This window comes from Solanum lycopersicum, chromosome 5 (assembly GCF_036512215.1).
Source record: "Solanum lycopersicum chromosome 5, SLM_r2.1".
Taxonomy (NCBI): domain Eukaryota; kingdom Viridiplantae; phylum Streptophyta; class Magnoliopsida; order Solanales; family Solanaceae; genus Solanum; species Solanum lycopersicum.
Window position 1 is genome coordinate 14,163,087 of NC_090804.1, and position 17,841 is coordinate 14,180,927.

A 17,841-nucleotide genomic window follows, 5' to 3' on the forward strand; every position below is an offset into this window, starting at 1 on the left:
ATGGTGAACGTCGCCGCCACGTCTACCACCCAACTCTCAAGGGAGGCTGGTCATCTTTCTACGACATATTTCCCAAATCTCAACCCTAAAATGCCTATCACAGCTCCTAATTTGCGTATAGTGAAGTCTTATATTAATTCAATTACAAATGGTACTCCTACATCAATGCATATTGCATTTAAAGAAGTAACATATGTGGAAGGCGTTCCACGTATCTAATGCACGGAGGTAGAGGTGGATACTATGAACAAAATTAAAAATTTGCAGTATGTGGTCGTTGGCAAATTTAAATATGATGTAGCAGATCTAGAGGAGCTACGATTGGTAATTCCCAAATAATGTAATATTAAAGGGATTGTCAAATTGGGCTAATTCACAACAAACACATTCTTATTAGTCCTAATAAACATAGAGAAATTTACAACCATATCTCGAAAGGGACCTACTATATTAAGTACAACGATGGATATTCATATCTTATGCTCACATAAATCTTTGATGAACGTTTTAAGATTAATGAAGAAACAACTATGGAAATGGCTTGGATTTCATTTCCAAAACTATTGCCAACTTTCTTTGTCAAATAAAACTTATTTTCTTTGGCATCTATAGTGGGGAAGCTTGTACAACTTTATCTAGCAATGATTAATAAAACTAGACCAAGTTGTTCAATGGTGAAGGTACGTGGATTTGAAAGGAAGTTTTCCTAAATTTTTTATGATGGATATTATAAATGAGAAAACTGGAGAGATGCGATCTGAAGAAATTCAAATTACATATGAGTATGTTCCTAAATATTGTCGGGAACGCAATATGCAAGGACATGACAAAATTAAGTGTTAATATTGATCAAAAAGCAAGAGATAACGGTGCTAGAATAGGAGATTGGAAACGTGGTGGAGGAAAAGAAAGGCGATGCAATTATTAAATGGATTGGTAGTTGGAGACCCGGGTACACGTAGAGTTGTGAAGAGTAATACATTTTCAAGATACTACATATAAATTAAGTAAGAATTGAGTCAACCAAGTCTATTCTGGCAAAACATCAACTGATCGAGCTAAGGGATCGGATGTCAAAAATATTCCTTCAAATGTAAAAGATAATAGCAATGACAATTATCAGTCAATAGAACGACAATGTACAGAAGACAATGGTGGTATTGAGAATGAATGTGATAGTCAGCAAGTAAACCCCTAAGAAATAACATACAGAGAAATTAGTTAATGAAAAGGCTATAATTATGGTATTAAGTCAAACAGAGGCTACATGTGTATATGAAGTTCAACATCCCAGTGAGGAACTGAATTATATACCATAGGGAGCAGACTTATTCCCAAAGTTATTGAAAAGCTCAAGAAAAGGAAATCCTCAAACAAGTGTAGTGGAGAATCAATGTATTAGGGTGCAACCAAAGAGAAATACATCAAAGATTTAATCATGAAAGCTCTAATTTAAAACATTAGGTTGGTTAAATCCCAACAACCTTCCATAGAGTTCAAATAGTTCATAATTTTCATAAATTTTCTTTCATTTGTTTATTTGTACCTTTTCCACATACCAGACACATTAACAAATACTGTAGAAGACTGAAGATAAATGTGGTGAAGGCAAGCTGTAATGGTAAAATATGATGTTTTGTCAGTTCAGATTTTTATATTGAAGTGGTAAAGGACATATATTGAGCAACAATTGAAAGTATGCTTAAAACATCACCAACAAAGTCAGAAATGGCTTATTACAAATATAATGTTGAGGATAGACTAATGCTTTGGGAAGAAATATATCAACTATCAGCAGATATGTACAACCCTTGGTTAATAGGTGGAGATTTCAATGTCGTCTTGAATGAAAAAGGATATATTGGTGGATTACCAGTCCATGATGCTGATCCTAAAGATTTGGATATTTTTATCCATAGTGGTGATCTAGCAGAAATTCAATTCAAAGGAAGTCCATTCACCTGGTGGAATTGAAGAAATACAAATAATTTGATCTTTGAGAGACTACATAGAATCCTATCTAATAAATTAATGTAGAATTGGTTCACTCATATGGAGGTTGATCACCTTGATAGAACATGATCTGATCATGCTCTTATGTTATTACACATGAAGAAGGGGGTGATTCGACATAGCAAACCTTTTAAATTTTTGAAAATTTGGACTGGAATGCTGTTTTTGCTCAAGTTGTGAGGCAGAATTGGGTGGCTAATGAAAATCTGAATCCTTTCCTACTTTTTAAATAAAACATCAAAAGGATTAAAAATGCCTTGAGAAGTAGAGTAAAGAGACTTATAGTGATACTTTAAACAATTAGTGATTCGAGAATATATTGATAAAGTTATAAAGAAATTTTTTGAGGCGGTTCCCAATGTTGAAAACAGAGCAGTACTCTAGAAGACTCAGGCAGAACACAAGAAAAACTTGCACTTTGAAGAAAATTTTGGGGACAGAAGGCTAGATTTAACTAGTGTAAGAAAGGAGACAGAAATACAATAAAATTTCAAAGCATTGTGAAAGGTAGAAGAAAGAAACAACAACTTAATAGAATTCAAGATAGTCAGGTTGCTTAGCTAGTGAAGCTGAAATAGCAGCAGAGGCAGCATAATTCTATACTAACCAATTTCTTAAAGAGAGAGATGCACAGTCCTGAGAGTATTACAAAAGAGGAAAATGAAGATTTGTGTAGAGATCCTACTCTTGATGAAGTGAAGAGAGTTGTTCAGCCTAAATGGTTACAATGTTGGTGGCCCTTATGGTTTGCCAGGTAAATTCTATCAAAGTTGTTTAGAGATAATAGGTCAAAAAATTTTCAGAATGGTTCGAGATTTTTTAGGGGTAAATCTCTACTCAAGTCAATTACTTGCACTAATTTTATTTTACTACCCAATAAAGATCATATTACACCTTTGCTGATCTAAGGCCAATTAGATTGAAGAACTTTATCAACAAGATTATTTCTAGGGTTGTTGATGATAGATTGGAAGGCTTACTCCCAGATTAATCAATTCAAACCAATCAGGTTTTGTGAAAGGTAGAAGTATTATTGAAAACGTGTTACTAATGCAAGATTTGTTATAGATATCTGAAAAGAGGAATAAACCTTCAAATTTTATTTTTAAGCTTGATATGACTAAGGTCTATGATAGGAACTCTTGATTTTTTCTAATGAAGGTGTTAAGAAGATGGGATTTGCTAAAACTTTTGTTGATCTGACATGGACTAGCCAATACCTGGTATTATGTATTAATAAATCGGCAATCTCATGGTTTTTTTCATTCCACCAGAGGAGTGAAACAAGGGGACCCTCTATCTCCTACTTTATTTAAATTTTCTGCTGAAGTTTTATCCAGGTCCCTAAATGATTTATTTGAGAATAGCCAGTAACTGGGATATGGAATGCCTAAATTGAGTGTTAACATAAATCATTTGGCCTATGTAAATGATACTATTATATTTTCATCAGTCCATAATTATTGTTTAAAGAAGATTATGTCAGTGTTGAGGAAATACGAGAATCAATCAGGGCAAAAGATTAACAAAGACAAGAGTGACTTTTATATTCACCAAAATATAGTTGATGTTGATAGAACTCTGATGGAATAGTGTACAGGTCTTAATAGAGGTCAATTCCCTTCTAAATACCTGTGATGTCATATCACTCATGCTAGGAAAAGAAAAGGGCATTATTCTGATCTTATTGGAAGAGTTAAAGCGAAGTTACAAGCTTGGAAGGAAATTTTTTATCTTATGGAGGTAAATAAATGTTTATTAGAAGTGTACTTTAAAGTGTTCCTATCTATGTACTTTCTACTATTGTGCCTTCAATATTGGTATTAAAAGAAATCCATCATCTTTGCCAAATTTTTCTAGAGTAACAAAGTCAATACTAAGAGACAACAGTGGGTTGACTGAAAAAATATTTGTTTACCTAAACATGAAGGAGGTTTAGATTTTAGATCTAGGATTGACATGTCTCAAGCTTTATATGATAAACTTTGGTGGCGATTTAGAATTAAAAATACTCTATGGTCAATTTTCACGTGAGATAAATATTGTAAGAGTCAAATACCAAGTTTAGTACAATGCAAAGGTGGGTCACAACTATGGAAGAGTATGCTGATGAATAGGGATATTATTGAACAACATATATGGTGGGAACCTAAAGGTAGTACGTTTTCTATTTGGTATGATAACTTGACAAGATTGGGTCCTCTTTTTGCACAACCTACAGAATAACAATCTTGCCATTACATGACTGATATTATGATCTTCCTAAATTATATGAGTGGGATTATGATGAGATGCAAATGGACATACTGGCTCATGTAGTGGAACTTGTCAAACAAAATATCGAGTATGTGAAACAGGACTATATTTCTGACAGGCCCTGATAGACTAAAAGTTGTTCAGTTCAAAGTCAAGAGTTCATGGGAGATACTTAGGAAAAGAAAAGTGTAGACCGATTTCTACCAGAAGATATGAGTTCTCGTTCAATTTTTCTACTCGTCGATTGTGCCTCAAGATCTGAGTTCTTGAATTTCCTGTACGGATTAATAAGTCAATACCTCTCTTTATGATATAAGCTCAGGTGGTGGTATTAATCTTAGTGTGGGATTCAACCCACCAGGAGTAGATTTCAAAGATGAGGTGTATACTTGTCATTGTTGACATTGACGAATTAGTCACATGAATTTGAATGTGACTCCTAGAATGGGAGATAGATAAACATTAAAAATAGATAATGATCGAGTTAGTGGGTACTTTATTCTTACTGGGAATAAACGTTTCGATCTTCCAGAGATTCGTTCACCCACCTCAGTTGTTGATACACGATCGACAGGTCCACGCTGGGAGCTAAATTTGTGAAGCTCCATGGCTAATTTATGTAGAAGCTGTTTTGGAGATGTTATTTTAGAGGATTGACTTTTCCACTTTCCTTTTATGATATTTCTTTTTCTATTTAATTTATGGATTTCTTACTTATTTTATGGACTTAGCACGTTGGGATAATGTAACACCCCAGAATTTTTTTCTAACTAAGACATGAGCCATTAATCTTAGTGAGTGATATTTCACCAAGGAATTTAAAATTTCTTAAGCATTAGAGTCAGTTCACTAGATTAGCACCTTGATTTCAAAAATATAATTAATTTGGAAATAACAAAAATCGTAAAATTATGAGGGTTAAGTCAAGAGTTTTGGGTCAACTTCAAACGACCATAACTCCTACCACATGATTATTTCGGCGTACTAAAAGATATCATAGGAAAGATCTTCGAATTATCTTTCCATAGCTTCAAAGTTTGCTAAGTTTCGAGTTTGAATGATTTCGATACATGACCATTTGAAGTTAGGCAGTCCAACTAAGAAAGTTAGCCGAAAATATGAGGGGAAATTTTTTCATTTTTTTACCCAATAAGATTAAATTCATTTTAGTAATAATTTAGGGGTATAATCCTTTTAGGTTAAGTTTTATATATAATCCTAATAAACACCTAGGATTTTAGTTGACAGTTCAAGAAGAAGCAAAAAAAGAAAAGAGGAGAAAAGATGCAAGGATGAAGACATTAGTCGACGTTCTTGAGTATATATATATATATATATATATATATATATATATATATGATAACAAAAAAACTTTACTTATATTTAAAAGTAGTATAAGGTCTTACCTCACGTTGCAAGAGGACCATCTTACACCTTGCCATCGGTATAAGACCTTACTAAACTTAGTGGATCCACTATATCTCCTTTCGTGATCATCTAAAAACTATGATCCGTTAATTCCGATGGTGGATGCATGGTTTACATGGAGACTGAGTTAATATGAACTCGCATCCCCACATCTCTTCTCAATACTACTCCCAAAACATACTTAGCTCATACTTTTAGTAAAACTTACTTTCTTTAGGTTGAGATAATTTGTTGAACCCTTTAGCTTTAAGAAGATCCTCTTTGAATAAATATTCTCCTTTTGTTCAAAAGTCTTTTGGAACTTCTAGTTCCCCTTTTTAATAAAATGTAAAGCATTTGTAAAACTCTAGGGAATACTTAGTTCACTTATATATTTTTGAGAAATGAACTCAACTCTTGCTTTTTACTTAACTTGAAACTTGACGTATACGGAATACTTAGTTCTTTTTATAGATTTTGAGAAATGAACTCAACTCTTGCTTTTTACTTAACTCAAAACTTCACTCTTAGGGAATACTTAGTTTCCTTATATTTTTTGAGAAATAAACTCACATCTTGTTCTTTACTTAACTTGAACTATATGTCTTTAAAATAAAGTGAAAATATTTGTGAAAGACGTTAGAAAACTTATAACTTTACTTTGACCCGCTTCTTAACTTCTAGACTTAGGTCTTAACTTCTTTGACTTTGATCTTAACTTTCCTTGAATTGAATTATGGTTTCAAGGATCATGATCTCATGTTTATGGATGATTTCATGATGTTTATATGTACCTTACAGTGTTAGGAATAACTAGGAATAAGGGGTACATCAATTAGGAACTTTTGTAAAAATATGGAAAAAAACGGGGACTCTAGGGGGTCAGGGCGCTCTGAGAGGGGAAGAGCGCCAAAGCCCGACGGACAGACTCTGTCCTGAGGCGTTTTGGAGGTGCGGTGCCCCATCATTTTTCCAACGGATTTTCCGACTTTCTTATTCATTTTTCATATCTAAACCTTACCGAACTCTCATGTATTACACGCCAAATAGTTAGGATCCCTAATTAACCTATTACCCAATGATTTAGACCCGAAAAAAGTTTGAAAACATTAATTACAACAAATAGCGATCAACAACAGTTAAATCAACAAGAAGATCTAACATTTCATCAAAAGTTTCAATATTTCTTTTCAATTTAACTCTAGTGATCGAATGAATCAAGTTGGAGAGTGGGTGAAAGAACCCATCGCTAAATGATATCACTTACCTTGTTAGGGATCATCCCGACGAAATCCACGAAGGTAAAACTTGGCGTTTCTTGTGTCTTCTTCTTCCTTCCCTTTTTTCTCCTTTCTTTAAAAACCTTAGTCTATTTTTCAAGTGTGTAAACCGAATGATATTAGTTTTGACCGCCAACATATTACCCCAAAACAAAATTAATTATTGACTTTAGGAAAAGACCAAGTCACTCTTAACAAATCCGGATTTGGAACTTTCCCTGCTCAACATCCCATCTTCCGAAAGTCATACCTGCCTCATCCGACAAATTTACAAACTTAACGTTATTGGAAAGATCTTCCAACGATCTTTCCATCCATATAAAGAACTCACCAAACTCTTCTTCACCTGGAAATTATGATTGTTTGAAAATGGCCAGAAACTAACTTTTGTAATCTCAGATTTTCCATATTTCCTTATTCGCAAATTTGATTCCTTTTGCTTTTCTTATATTAACCTTAGTTTATCTAGAAAACGAGATGTTACAATGATATTATTATCTTGAGTTAACATCATGGTTTTACACAACTTTTCTTTATATTGCACTTGTTTTAAACTCATTTATATTGAATTGAGTTCAATTAAGTATCATGACTTGAGTATTTCAAGTTGAAAACCTTACGGTGAGTATCTTGAGTTTAATAGAGGTAAGTAGGTGTCCTTTTTATTCAAGTATCAAACTAATGTTATACTTTAGAATTCCCCTTACATACTCATACATTCCATGTACTTATCCAATTGAGCTGCATCTTTTGATGATGCAGACAAAGGTATTCGTAATCATCAACAGGTGCTTCATTGATATATCCAGAGTTCGAGTTATTGGTGGTGAGCCTCATTGTTTCCAAAGGAATTCATTTACCTTTCAGTTTAGTTAGGAGGTCGTGGGTCCTGTCCCGACTTCTATCTCTATCAGTTAGATGCTTCATAGATAGCTAGTATAGTTGAGGAGTCTGTATTAATCATTTATATTACTCTATGTTTTAAAGACTAAAGTTTACTATTTATGACGAGAATTTGATTATTCAAAATTGTTCATTTGAGTTAAAGCCTTGTAAAGTTGAGTTTATTGATTTTCTTCAGTTTTAAGATTTTGTATGCTTAGGTTAGTCTTCCGCTTGTAGTAAGTCAGGATGAGGGTTCACTTGAGGACCCACAATGGTTCTTGAGTGTTGGCGATGTATAGGGTGTACACTCGGGTCTCATACTTATTGTGTTGGGTTAGTTAACCCACACACCAACTTGTTTAAATTCAGCAATTTTGAGTTGGTTGAATGATAAAAAGTGAAGTTTTTGAAGAACATTGTTGAATTCTTGTTGTTGAGCTATTGCATGCTTAATGTTGATCTGATTCATGTTTTTGTGTTGTTTTTGGAGATAAATCTATTCTGTATTTAGGGTAATAATGATCCTAAGTGTTTGGGAGAAGAACCATGAAAATTTAGAGGGTTTAGAAATGAAAAATGTAGGATAAAAGTCGAGAAAACCTGTCCATAAGGCTTTCAGGCGACACGCCTCCCATAACCATACAGGAAAATCTATGCCCGTAGGGCTTTGGGTCTCCACGCAGATAGATCTCCCCAACATTGTCTCTAAATTTCGGGGCCTGGCGTCGCACACCTCTAAGAGCGCCAAGGATGCCAGTTCATCCCATCCATTCCACATTCTTTCCTACTAGTTCCTAAGTGATGAATCCATGTTTGTTAGTTGATTTCAACACTCTAAGGTATATATAAACATCATGAAATCATCCATAAACATGAGATCATGAATCTTCAGTCCACAATCCAATTCAATGAAAGTTAAGATTAAAGTCAATGAAGCTAATGCTTAAGTCTAGAAGTTAAGAAGTAAGTCAAGCTAAGTTTCCTAAAGTTTCAAGACTCTTTAATAAACGTTTTAACTTTGTTATAAGGCTCAAGTTTCAATTAAGCAGAGAGTAAACATTTGAGTTCACTTCTCATAAAGTTATTAGGGAATTAAGTACTCCCAAATAATTTATATATGTTTTCACATTTGAGAAAGAAAAGGAAAGACCAATTCCAAAGGAGTCTTTGGGCTAAGCATTGAGTAATTATCTCAAAAGAAAGAAAAAAGTTGCTTTAAAAGCATGAGATAAAGTGTATATTGGGAGATTATTGAGCACTAATGTAGGGATGACAATTCATATTGACTCAAGACTCCATGAAAACCATGTAGCTATTATGGGTATTAACAGGTCATACTTTTTAGACAATCATATAAGGTAAGCTAGTGTATCCAAAAAGTTATGCAGTTCTATGCTACGGCAAAGTATAGGACAATTCTAGTACCGTAGCCAAGACGTTGCATCACCATTAGGCTCATAGTGGTAGTTGTCGATTGTAAAATCTCCCATGGAAACTATATTATTTCCTATAAAAGAAAATTTGAGTTGGTTATTGCATTTTCTTTAACGAACTAACTGTTTTAATTATTTTTACACGATTTTATATATAGCATGTGTCTTATTTCTTTATATTAAGTCAAGTTATTCCTGATTCGATCAGAGCCAAGGTAAGTGTTCCCTCTTACTCTTTTTCAAGCTTAAGTTTTCTTTAGCATTCCAACTCGCATATTCATACATTCGATGTACTAATTACACTTGATCTGAATAGTATCATGATAGAGGCATAGGTAACTAGGATCAGCATCATCCAACACCTCATTGATCCAGCTGAGCAATCAAATTCAGTGGTGAGCCTCTTTGTATTCATGAGGGCAAATTTATTTGTTTTTCAGTTTTTCTTTTTATGTGGGTTCTTTCCCAACATCCCTTTTTGTATTATAGAGGCTTCATATACAGTCAGAAAGTTACTATTGAGTGTCTCATCTTTGTATTACTGATATTTTTATGAGATTTAACTGTCATATTAGCCAACTTGTTTACTTTAAGTTATTGAATAAGACTATTTCATTGATTTAAGTCTTTTGTTTTGTTAAGTTGACCAGGTCAAGGGCCCGATCAAGGTTTGAAATGGTCATAGAGTGGCAGCCATGTCCAGTGTGTAAGATCAGGACATGACAAACTTTGTATCAGAGCATAGAGTTCAAGAGTTCCAGGGATGTTTTGAAGCCGTGTGTGTAGAGTCCTAGTTATCAGTGTTAAGCGCGCCACATTTATAAATAGGAGGCTACAACATTTAGGATTTTCTCAGTTATTCATATTATTTTTCGTGCGTTTGAGTTTATCTCTAATTTATCCATTTATGTATTTCAGATAACCATGCCCTCACGAAGAAAATAATAAGTCGTCCAGCTAGGATAAATGTAGAGGAACTAGAGTTGCCCAATGAACCTGAAGTGAAACCTCAAGGAGAATTTACCAAACGGAGTTCTGTGAGGCTATCGAGATGTTAAGACAGCTAGTAAAAAATAAAGATGGATAACAAAGGGGATCTCGGCAAGAAGAAACTGACACTTCGAGGAATCGTGAAATCTTTATTATGAAGAGTCCCAGTTTCATCGATTAGAGAACTACCAAGGATCATGAGAATTTCATTGAGGAACTTAAGAAGGTACTCGATGTCGCTATAAACATAATAACTGAAAAATATTGCCAGAACCTAGTATGATAAATTAAAGGAGGGTAGAGATGACGATGCACCACATCTGAGTTGGGCTTGTTTTCAATAATTTTTTTGGGGTGTTTCTTTCCCTGAGAATTGAAAGAGGCTACGGTACAAATGTTTCTTACACTAAAAAGGTTACTCGTTAAGTGTGCATGAGTATGGTTTGAAGTTCACCCAATTTTCCCATTATGACCCTGAAATGGTTGAGGACAAGAATAAGCTCATTTGTCACAGGCTTGGGTCGTGCATCAGGCAAATAGGGCAAGGCTGCGATGCTAATAGGAAATATGAACATGTCCAGGTTGATGATTTATATGCAGCAGGTCAAAAAGAGAAGCTGAGGGACAGAAAACAGTATAAAAGAAAGAAAGCTAAGGCTTGGTATGAGTCTAGGTAGTAGAAGAGTGGTATGAATCGGCCACAATTTCAAAAATTAAAGGGGCATGCACATCATCTTCGAATGCACCTGCCCCTAGAGACAGAAGTGAGAATCATGACCAGAATTTGTAGAACTTCAGAGGTAGATCAGCACAGTCTCAAGGAAGTATGGTAAAGGGAGGTAGTTGGGCTCCTGCAAGTGCTAAGTTTTGTAGAACCCACCAAGGTAAATGTGTTATGGCCATACAAGTTGTTTTAAGTGTAGGAAAGAGGGTCACTTCATGAGGGAGTGACCTAAGAACATGCAGGGTAGAGGAAATCTAGGTAACAGAGCCTATTCTTTATAAGGTGCTCCAGCAGAAAGGGCAGCACGTAGAGCATCTACTTCAAGTACTGGCGGAGGGACAAACCGCCTTTATCCAATCATCAGCCCCCAAAGAGTAAGAAAACTTGTTGTCACCTGTATGATCAAAGTATTTAATTTTGATGTTTATGCTTTGCTAGACCCAGGATAAATTTTGTATTTTGTAACTCCTAATTTTGAAAATAAGTTTTAAAATCTTCTTGAGAAACTTTGTGAACCCTTCTGTGTTTCTACAGCAGTTGGGAAGTCTATTCTAGCAAAAAGATTCGATCATGATTATCATGTTTCCATCAATCACAAGAACACCATAGGTGATCTTGAAGAGTTAGACATGGTAGATTTTGATGTCATTTCAGGTATGAATTGTTTTATTCTGGTATACATCCATAGATTATAGAACTCAGGATGCCTAATGAACTAGTTATAAAGTGGAGTAGTTGTTCTACATAGCCTAAGGGTCATTTCATTTTTTACCTTAAGGCAAGGAAGTTAGTTTCAAAGGGTTGTATTTGTCACTTAGTCTGAGTTATTGACTCGAGTGCTGAGGTATCTTCCCTTCAGTAAGTTTTTACAGTAAAAGGATTTCCAGAATTCTTTCTTGATAACCTACCAAGAGATCCTTTTAAGAGAGAAATAGACTTTGGTAGAGAAATTATTCCAGATACTCGTAGTTAGAGGAGTTTGAAGAACATTTAAAAGATCTGTTAGATAAGGGTTCCACTCAACCAAGTGTCTTACCTTGTGGGTCTTTAGTGTTGTTTATGACAAAGAAAGATGGTTCCCTTAGGATGTGTATAGACAACCGTCAACTGAATAAGGTTACCATCAAGAATAAATATCTTTTACCAAGGATAGATCATATATTTGATCAATTTTAGGGGGCTACATGTTTTTCTAAAAATAGATCTTAAATCTGGCTACCATCTGTTGAAAGTTAGGGAATGTGACATTCAAAAGACAACTTTTAGAACCAAATATGGGCATTATAAATTTTTGTTCATGTCATTTAGTTTAACTTATGCACAAGCTGCATTCATGGATCTTATTAGTAGAGTCTTCAAGCCTTATTTAGATATGTTTGTTATTGTTTTCATTGATGGCATACTAATCTATTCAAGGAATGAAGAAGATCATTCTAGTCACCTCAGAATAGTCTTTCAGAATTTAAAATAGAAGGAGTTATATGATGAGTTCTCAAAGTGTGAGTTTTGTCTTAAGTCTGTGGCATTCTTCGGCCACATAGTTTCGGATGATGGGATTAAAGTTGATACCCATAAGATAGAATCACTTAAGAGTTGGCCTAGATCGACGTCTTCAACTGATATAAGAAATTTCTTAGGTTTGGCTGCATACTTAAGAAGTTTTGTTGATGGTTTTTCTTCTATCTCGTCTCTTTTGACCAAGTTGACTAAGAAAAAAAATTAGGTTTCAATGGTTGGAAGCTTGTGATAAAAGCTTTCAGGAGTTGAAAAAGACTAATGCCCCAATCTTGACCTTACTATAAGGAACTCAATGTTTTGTGGTGTACTATGATGCATCTAGATTTGGATTGAGATGTGTGTTAATAAAGAATAACAAGGTTATAAATTATGCATCCAACAATTAGAAGTTCATGAGAAAAATTGAATAACCCATGACATAGAATTGTATGTTGTAGTTTTTGGTTTGAATATTTGGAGGCAGTACTTGTTTGTTGTTCATGTCGGTATATTCACTGAACACAAGAACTTACAATATGTGTTTACTCAAAGAGAGATTAATCTCAGAGAATGAAGGTGGTTAGAATTGCTAAAGGATTATAACATGAGTATTCTTTACCACCCAGGTAAGACTAATGCGGTTGTTGATTATTTAAGCAGTTTATGTATGGTAAGTACATCCCATATTGAGGAAGAAAAGAGGGAGTTAGCCAAATATGTGCGCAAACTTGCGCGCTTGGGGGTCAGACTTATGGATTCCACAGAAGAAGGAATAATGGTGACCAACGAGGTTGCATCATTAGTAGTGTCAATGGTGAAACAAAAAACCAGATCAAGACCCCATTTGGGTTGATGTGAAGGCAAATGTTCATAATCAAAGAGTATTAGCTTTTAAACAAGGGGAGATGGTGTGCTAAAGTATCAAGGTAGATTATGTGTACCTAGGGTGGATGGACTCCAAAAAAGGATCCTGGAGGAAACTGGTATCTCCAAGTATTCCATTCATCTGGGTTCCACAAAGATGTACCACGATTTGATAGAGATATACTGGTGGGAATCTATGAAGAAGGGCATTGCTAAATTTGTTGCCAAGTTTCCGAATGGACAACAAGTGAAAGTAGAATACCAAAAGGCTTACAGGGTTGACTCAGAATATAGAACTTTCAAGAATTCATCACGGGATTTCCAAGGTCTCGCTGGCAGCATAATTAAATTTGAGTGATTGTCGATTGAATGACAAAATCAGCCCACTTTTTGCCGGTAAAGAGCACTCATTCAATAGAGGATTACGCAAAGTTATATATTTAGGAAGTGGTGAGACTTCATGGTTTCGTAGTTTTGATCATTTCATATAGAGGTGCACAATTTACTCCACAGTTCTCGAAATTATTAAAAAAAGGTTTAGGTTCAAACGTGAACTTAAGCTTTGTTTTTCATCCTCAGACGGATGGGAAAGTGGAACGTACTATCCAGACCTTAGAAAATATTTTGAGGGATTGTGTGATTTATTTCAAGAGGAATTGGTATGATCACCTACCTCTCACTGAGTTCGCTTACAACAACAGTTATCATTCGAGCATCCAAATGGCTTCTTATATATAAAGTTCTTTATGGGAGAATATGTAGATCTCCTATTGGGTGGTTCGAAATTTGTGAAACAGGGTTAATAGGACAAGATCTAGTTCACCAAGCCATGGATAAGTTGAAGGTGATTAACGAGAGATTCAAAATTGTACAGAGTCCTCAAAAATCTTACACAAATCTTAGGAGGAAGCCGTTAGTGTTCAAAGTGAATGATTGAGTATACTTGAAGGTTTCACCAATGAAGGATGTTATGAGGTTTGATAAAAAGGGGAAAATTTGTCCCCGATATATTGGACCTTATCGCATATCCAAAAGGATTTGCAATGTAGCTTATAGGTTAGAGCTACCACAAGAGTTGGCACCAGTTCATCCGGTGTTTCACATCTCTATGTTAAAGAAGTGTATGGGCGATCCTTTATTGATCGTACCAAATCAAAATGTGTGGATTAAGGATATCTTATCATATAAAGAGATTCTGGTTCAGATTTTAGATCTCCAAGTTCGCAAGTTAAAAACAAAGGAGGTTGCATCAGTCAAGATCCTTTGGACGAACCAATTTGTTGAAGAAGCGACTTGGGAAGATGAAGAGGATATATACACATCTCTTTGAATCCGCAGAGAATGCAAATCAATGTACTTATTCTATTCTTTGTACTATTTAAACTATGAGTAAGCATGTGGTTCCTTGCTTTTGTTTTTGAGTGTTAAACTTGATGTTACTATCCTTAGCTTAGTAAAAGAAATATCATTCAAGGAAAAATGTTCCCAAGGAGGGAGATATTGTAACATCTCTTAAATTTGAAATAGCTAAGAATAATTTAAGATACTAAAAATAATCATTTTTGGAAAATCTTAATCTGGACTTAAGTAAGGGTAATCTAGTCTTTTCACCAATTAATTTCCTATTTCGTTTTAGTAATTTATTAGGGTAAAAAATAAGTTTAGTTCAGTTTTGGAAAATTAAAATCAGGCTTCGGCTTTAAAAAGTGAGAAAAGAAGAAGGAAAGGGAAAAAAGTCAAGAATTCGCCAAGAACATCAAGATTAGCGAGAGGAATTCATTAAGGTGATTCATATCAAGGTATGTAAGATATTTTTGTGTTGGGTTAGCTTACCCACACACCAAATATTTTAAATTCATCAATTTTGAGTTGGTTTAACGATAAAAAGTGAAGTTCTTGAAGAAAATTGTTGAATATTTGTTGGTTGAGTTGTTGCATGACTAATGTTGATTTGATTTGTGTTTCTGGGTTGTTTTTTTGAGTCAAATCTATTCGGTATTCAGTGTAATAATGATCCTAAGAGTTTGGGTAAAGCATCATCGAAGTGAAGAGGGTTTCGATATACAAATCGGAGGAGAAAGGTCGAGCACGTTAATCTATAAGGCCTTCGAGCATCGCACCTCCCATAGACCCATAGGACTATATACGTCCGTAGGGACCTGAGGCGTCGTGCTAGCTGAGCACCCCAACTTGGCCTCTGAAGTTTGGGTCTTGGAACCTCACGCCTCTGAGAGTTCCAAGGCGTCCGGTTCACCCCATTAATTCCCCTACTCTTTCATACTAGTTTGTAAGTGTTGTATCCATGATTCTTAGTTGATTCGAATGCTCTAAGGTACATTTAAACATCATGAAATCATCCATAAACATGATATTATGAACTTTGAATTCATAATCCAATTCAAGTAATGTTAATATTAATGTCAAATAAGTTATGAGTTAAGTCTAGAAGTTAAGAAGAAGTCAAACCAAAGTTTCCTAAAGTATCAAGAATCTTAAGAAATGCTTTAAGTTCGTTTTAATGCTAATGTATCAATTTAAGCAAAGAGTAAATATTTGAGTTCACTTCTCAAACATTTATTTGGGAACTAAGTATTCCCGAAGAAGTTATAAGTTTTTTCACATATGGGAAAGAAAGGGGAACACTGACTTCAAAGGAGACATTGGGCTAAGCATTGAGGAATTATCTCAAACTAAAGAAAGAAGTTGCTTTAAAAGCATGAGCTAATGTATATTTTTGGAGTAGTACTGAGCACCGATGTGGGGATGAGAGTTCATATGAACTCAAGTCTCCATGAAAATCGTGGAGTCATCATGGGTATTCAGGGGTCATACTTTTTAGATGATCATGTAAGTTAAGCTAGTGGATCCACTAAGTTAAGAAGTTCTATGTTACACAAAGTATAGGACAGTTCTGGCAGCGTGGGCCATACTCTATCACCACTTAGGTTCATAGTGGTGGTTGTCGGTTAGAGAATCTCCCAGATAAACTATATTATTTTATATATAAGAAATGTTGAATTTGTTATTGCATTTTTCTTAACGAACTAAGTGTTTTCATTGTGTTTACACACTTTTATATATTTCATGTTTCTTATTTCTTAAGATTAAGTCAATTTATTCATGAGTTTAGTAGAGCCAAGGTAAGTGTTCCCTCTTACTTTTTTTTAAGCTTAAGTTGTGGTTAGCATTCCAACCCACATACTCGTACATTAAATGTACTGATGTGAGTTGGCCTGCATCATATCATGATGTAGACGTAGGTAACCAGGATCAGCATCATCTAGCGCCTCGTTGATCCAGCTGAGCACTCGGAGTCAGTGGTGAGCCTTCTTGCATTTTGGAGGACACATTTATTTGTTTTTCAGTCTTTCTTGTTATAGGAGGTTGTGGGGTGTGTTCCAACTTCCCTTTTAGCATTATAGAGGCTTCATAGACGGTTAGTATTAAGTCTCTCATCTTTGTGTTATTGATATTTTGTTAGAGACTTAAGTGTCATTTTGGACAAATTATTTACTTTAAGTTATTTAAGGAGACAATTTCATTGAGTTAAGTCTTTGCTGAGTTAAATAAGTCAGGCCAAAGGTCCGGTCGAGGTCACTAATGATATTGAGTGTCGTCCACGTCCAAGGTGTAGGCTCGGGGCGTGACAGTCATTCAAATTTCTATCCAAAAAAAATTTGACTTTTGATTTAGGTTAGATTTAATGTCTTTGTTAGCGTTATATTTATTTTTATGGCCATGTCTTCTACCTGGCTTAATCCTTATACACAAAAAGGTGCAACAAGTATAGAGTGCATATGATTATCACCTAGGGGTAGTTTAATAGAGTTTATAAAAATAATACCCAATAGAGTGTATTAGTAATGCATATAATGTTTATATTTGTATTAGTTATGCATAAATTATCTCTTACGCTAAGTAAACTTTAATTACTAACCCTTCTAAGAAGCGATAACGAGTTATATCTTAAAAAATCATTTTCCAAAAATTGATACTATGAAACAATCACCTCAGCTTAAAATTTAAGAATGTAGTTTTTCGAAACTCTAGTGACTCAATTCCTTAAATGGTCACCCAAGTTAAGGGAATTGCTTTATTTATGTTTAATTTAGGACCAAATTATCACTCAACTATCAATATTTCCTCGAAACATACTTGACATTCAAAAGCATCACTCTCTCCTAGTTGGCATGACATGTCATTAAATTCTTTTTTTTAATAATAGACTAATTAATTCATTAAACTCATTTAATTGAAATAATGATCATACTTTTTATTATTAATTTATTAAGAATAAATTTTCATACTCAAAATATTTAATCATAATTAAACTTTTTATTTTTTATGTTATGTAGAATTTGTTTTTAAAAAACGTACTTTAATCTCATCAATTTTGATTACTTATAAACACATACATTGACAAATATATTAATATACAAATTAGTCATGAACACTAATTTACTTCAATTAATCATAAATTTTATAATGAAGC

The 17,841-nt window shown here is 34.4% G+C and overlaps 1 protein-coding gene across 1 annotated transcript; it reads left to right on the forward strand.

The window, feature by feature from the left end:
* Window positions 1-13,506: 13,506 nt before the first annotated feature.
* LOC138348669 (uncharacterized) lies at window positions 13,507-14,679 on the forward strand. Its single transcript, XM_069298236.1, has 3 exons — window positions 13,507-13,675; window positions 14,147-14,217; window positions 14,299-14,679. The coding sequence occupies exons 1-3, from the start codon at window positions 13,507-13,509 to the stop codon at window positions 14,677-14,679; spliced, it is 621 nt and encodes a 206-aa protein (XP_069154337.1).
* The last annotated feature ends 3,162 nt before the right edge of the window (window positions 14,680-17,841 follow it).

Excerpts from the sequence above, each read along its gene's own strand:
- LOC138348669 (XM_069298236.1), top strand. The coding sequence starts at position 13,507 with ATGTACCACGATTTGATAGAGATATACTGGTGGGAATCTATGAAGAAG. Across the intron at positions 13,676-14,146 it reads TTCATCACGGGATTTCCAAG|GGTTAATAGGACAAGATCTA; the intron begins GTCTCGCTGGCA and ends TTTGTGAAACAG. Across the intron at positions 14,218-14,298 it reads TTAACGAGAGATTCAAAATT|GTTTCACCAATGAAGGATGT; the intron begins GTACAGAGTCCT and ends GTATACTTGAAG.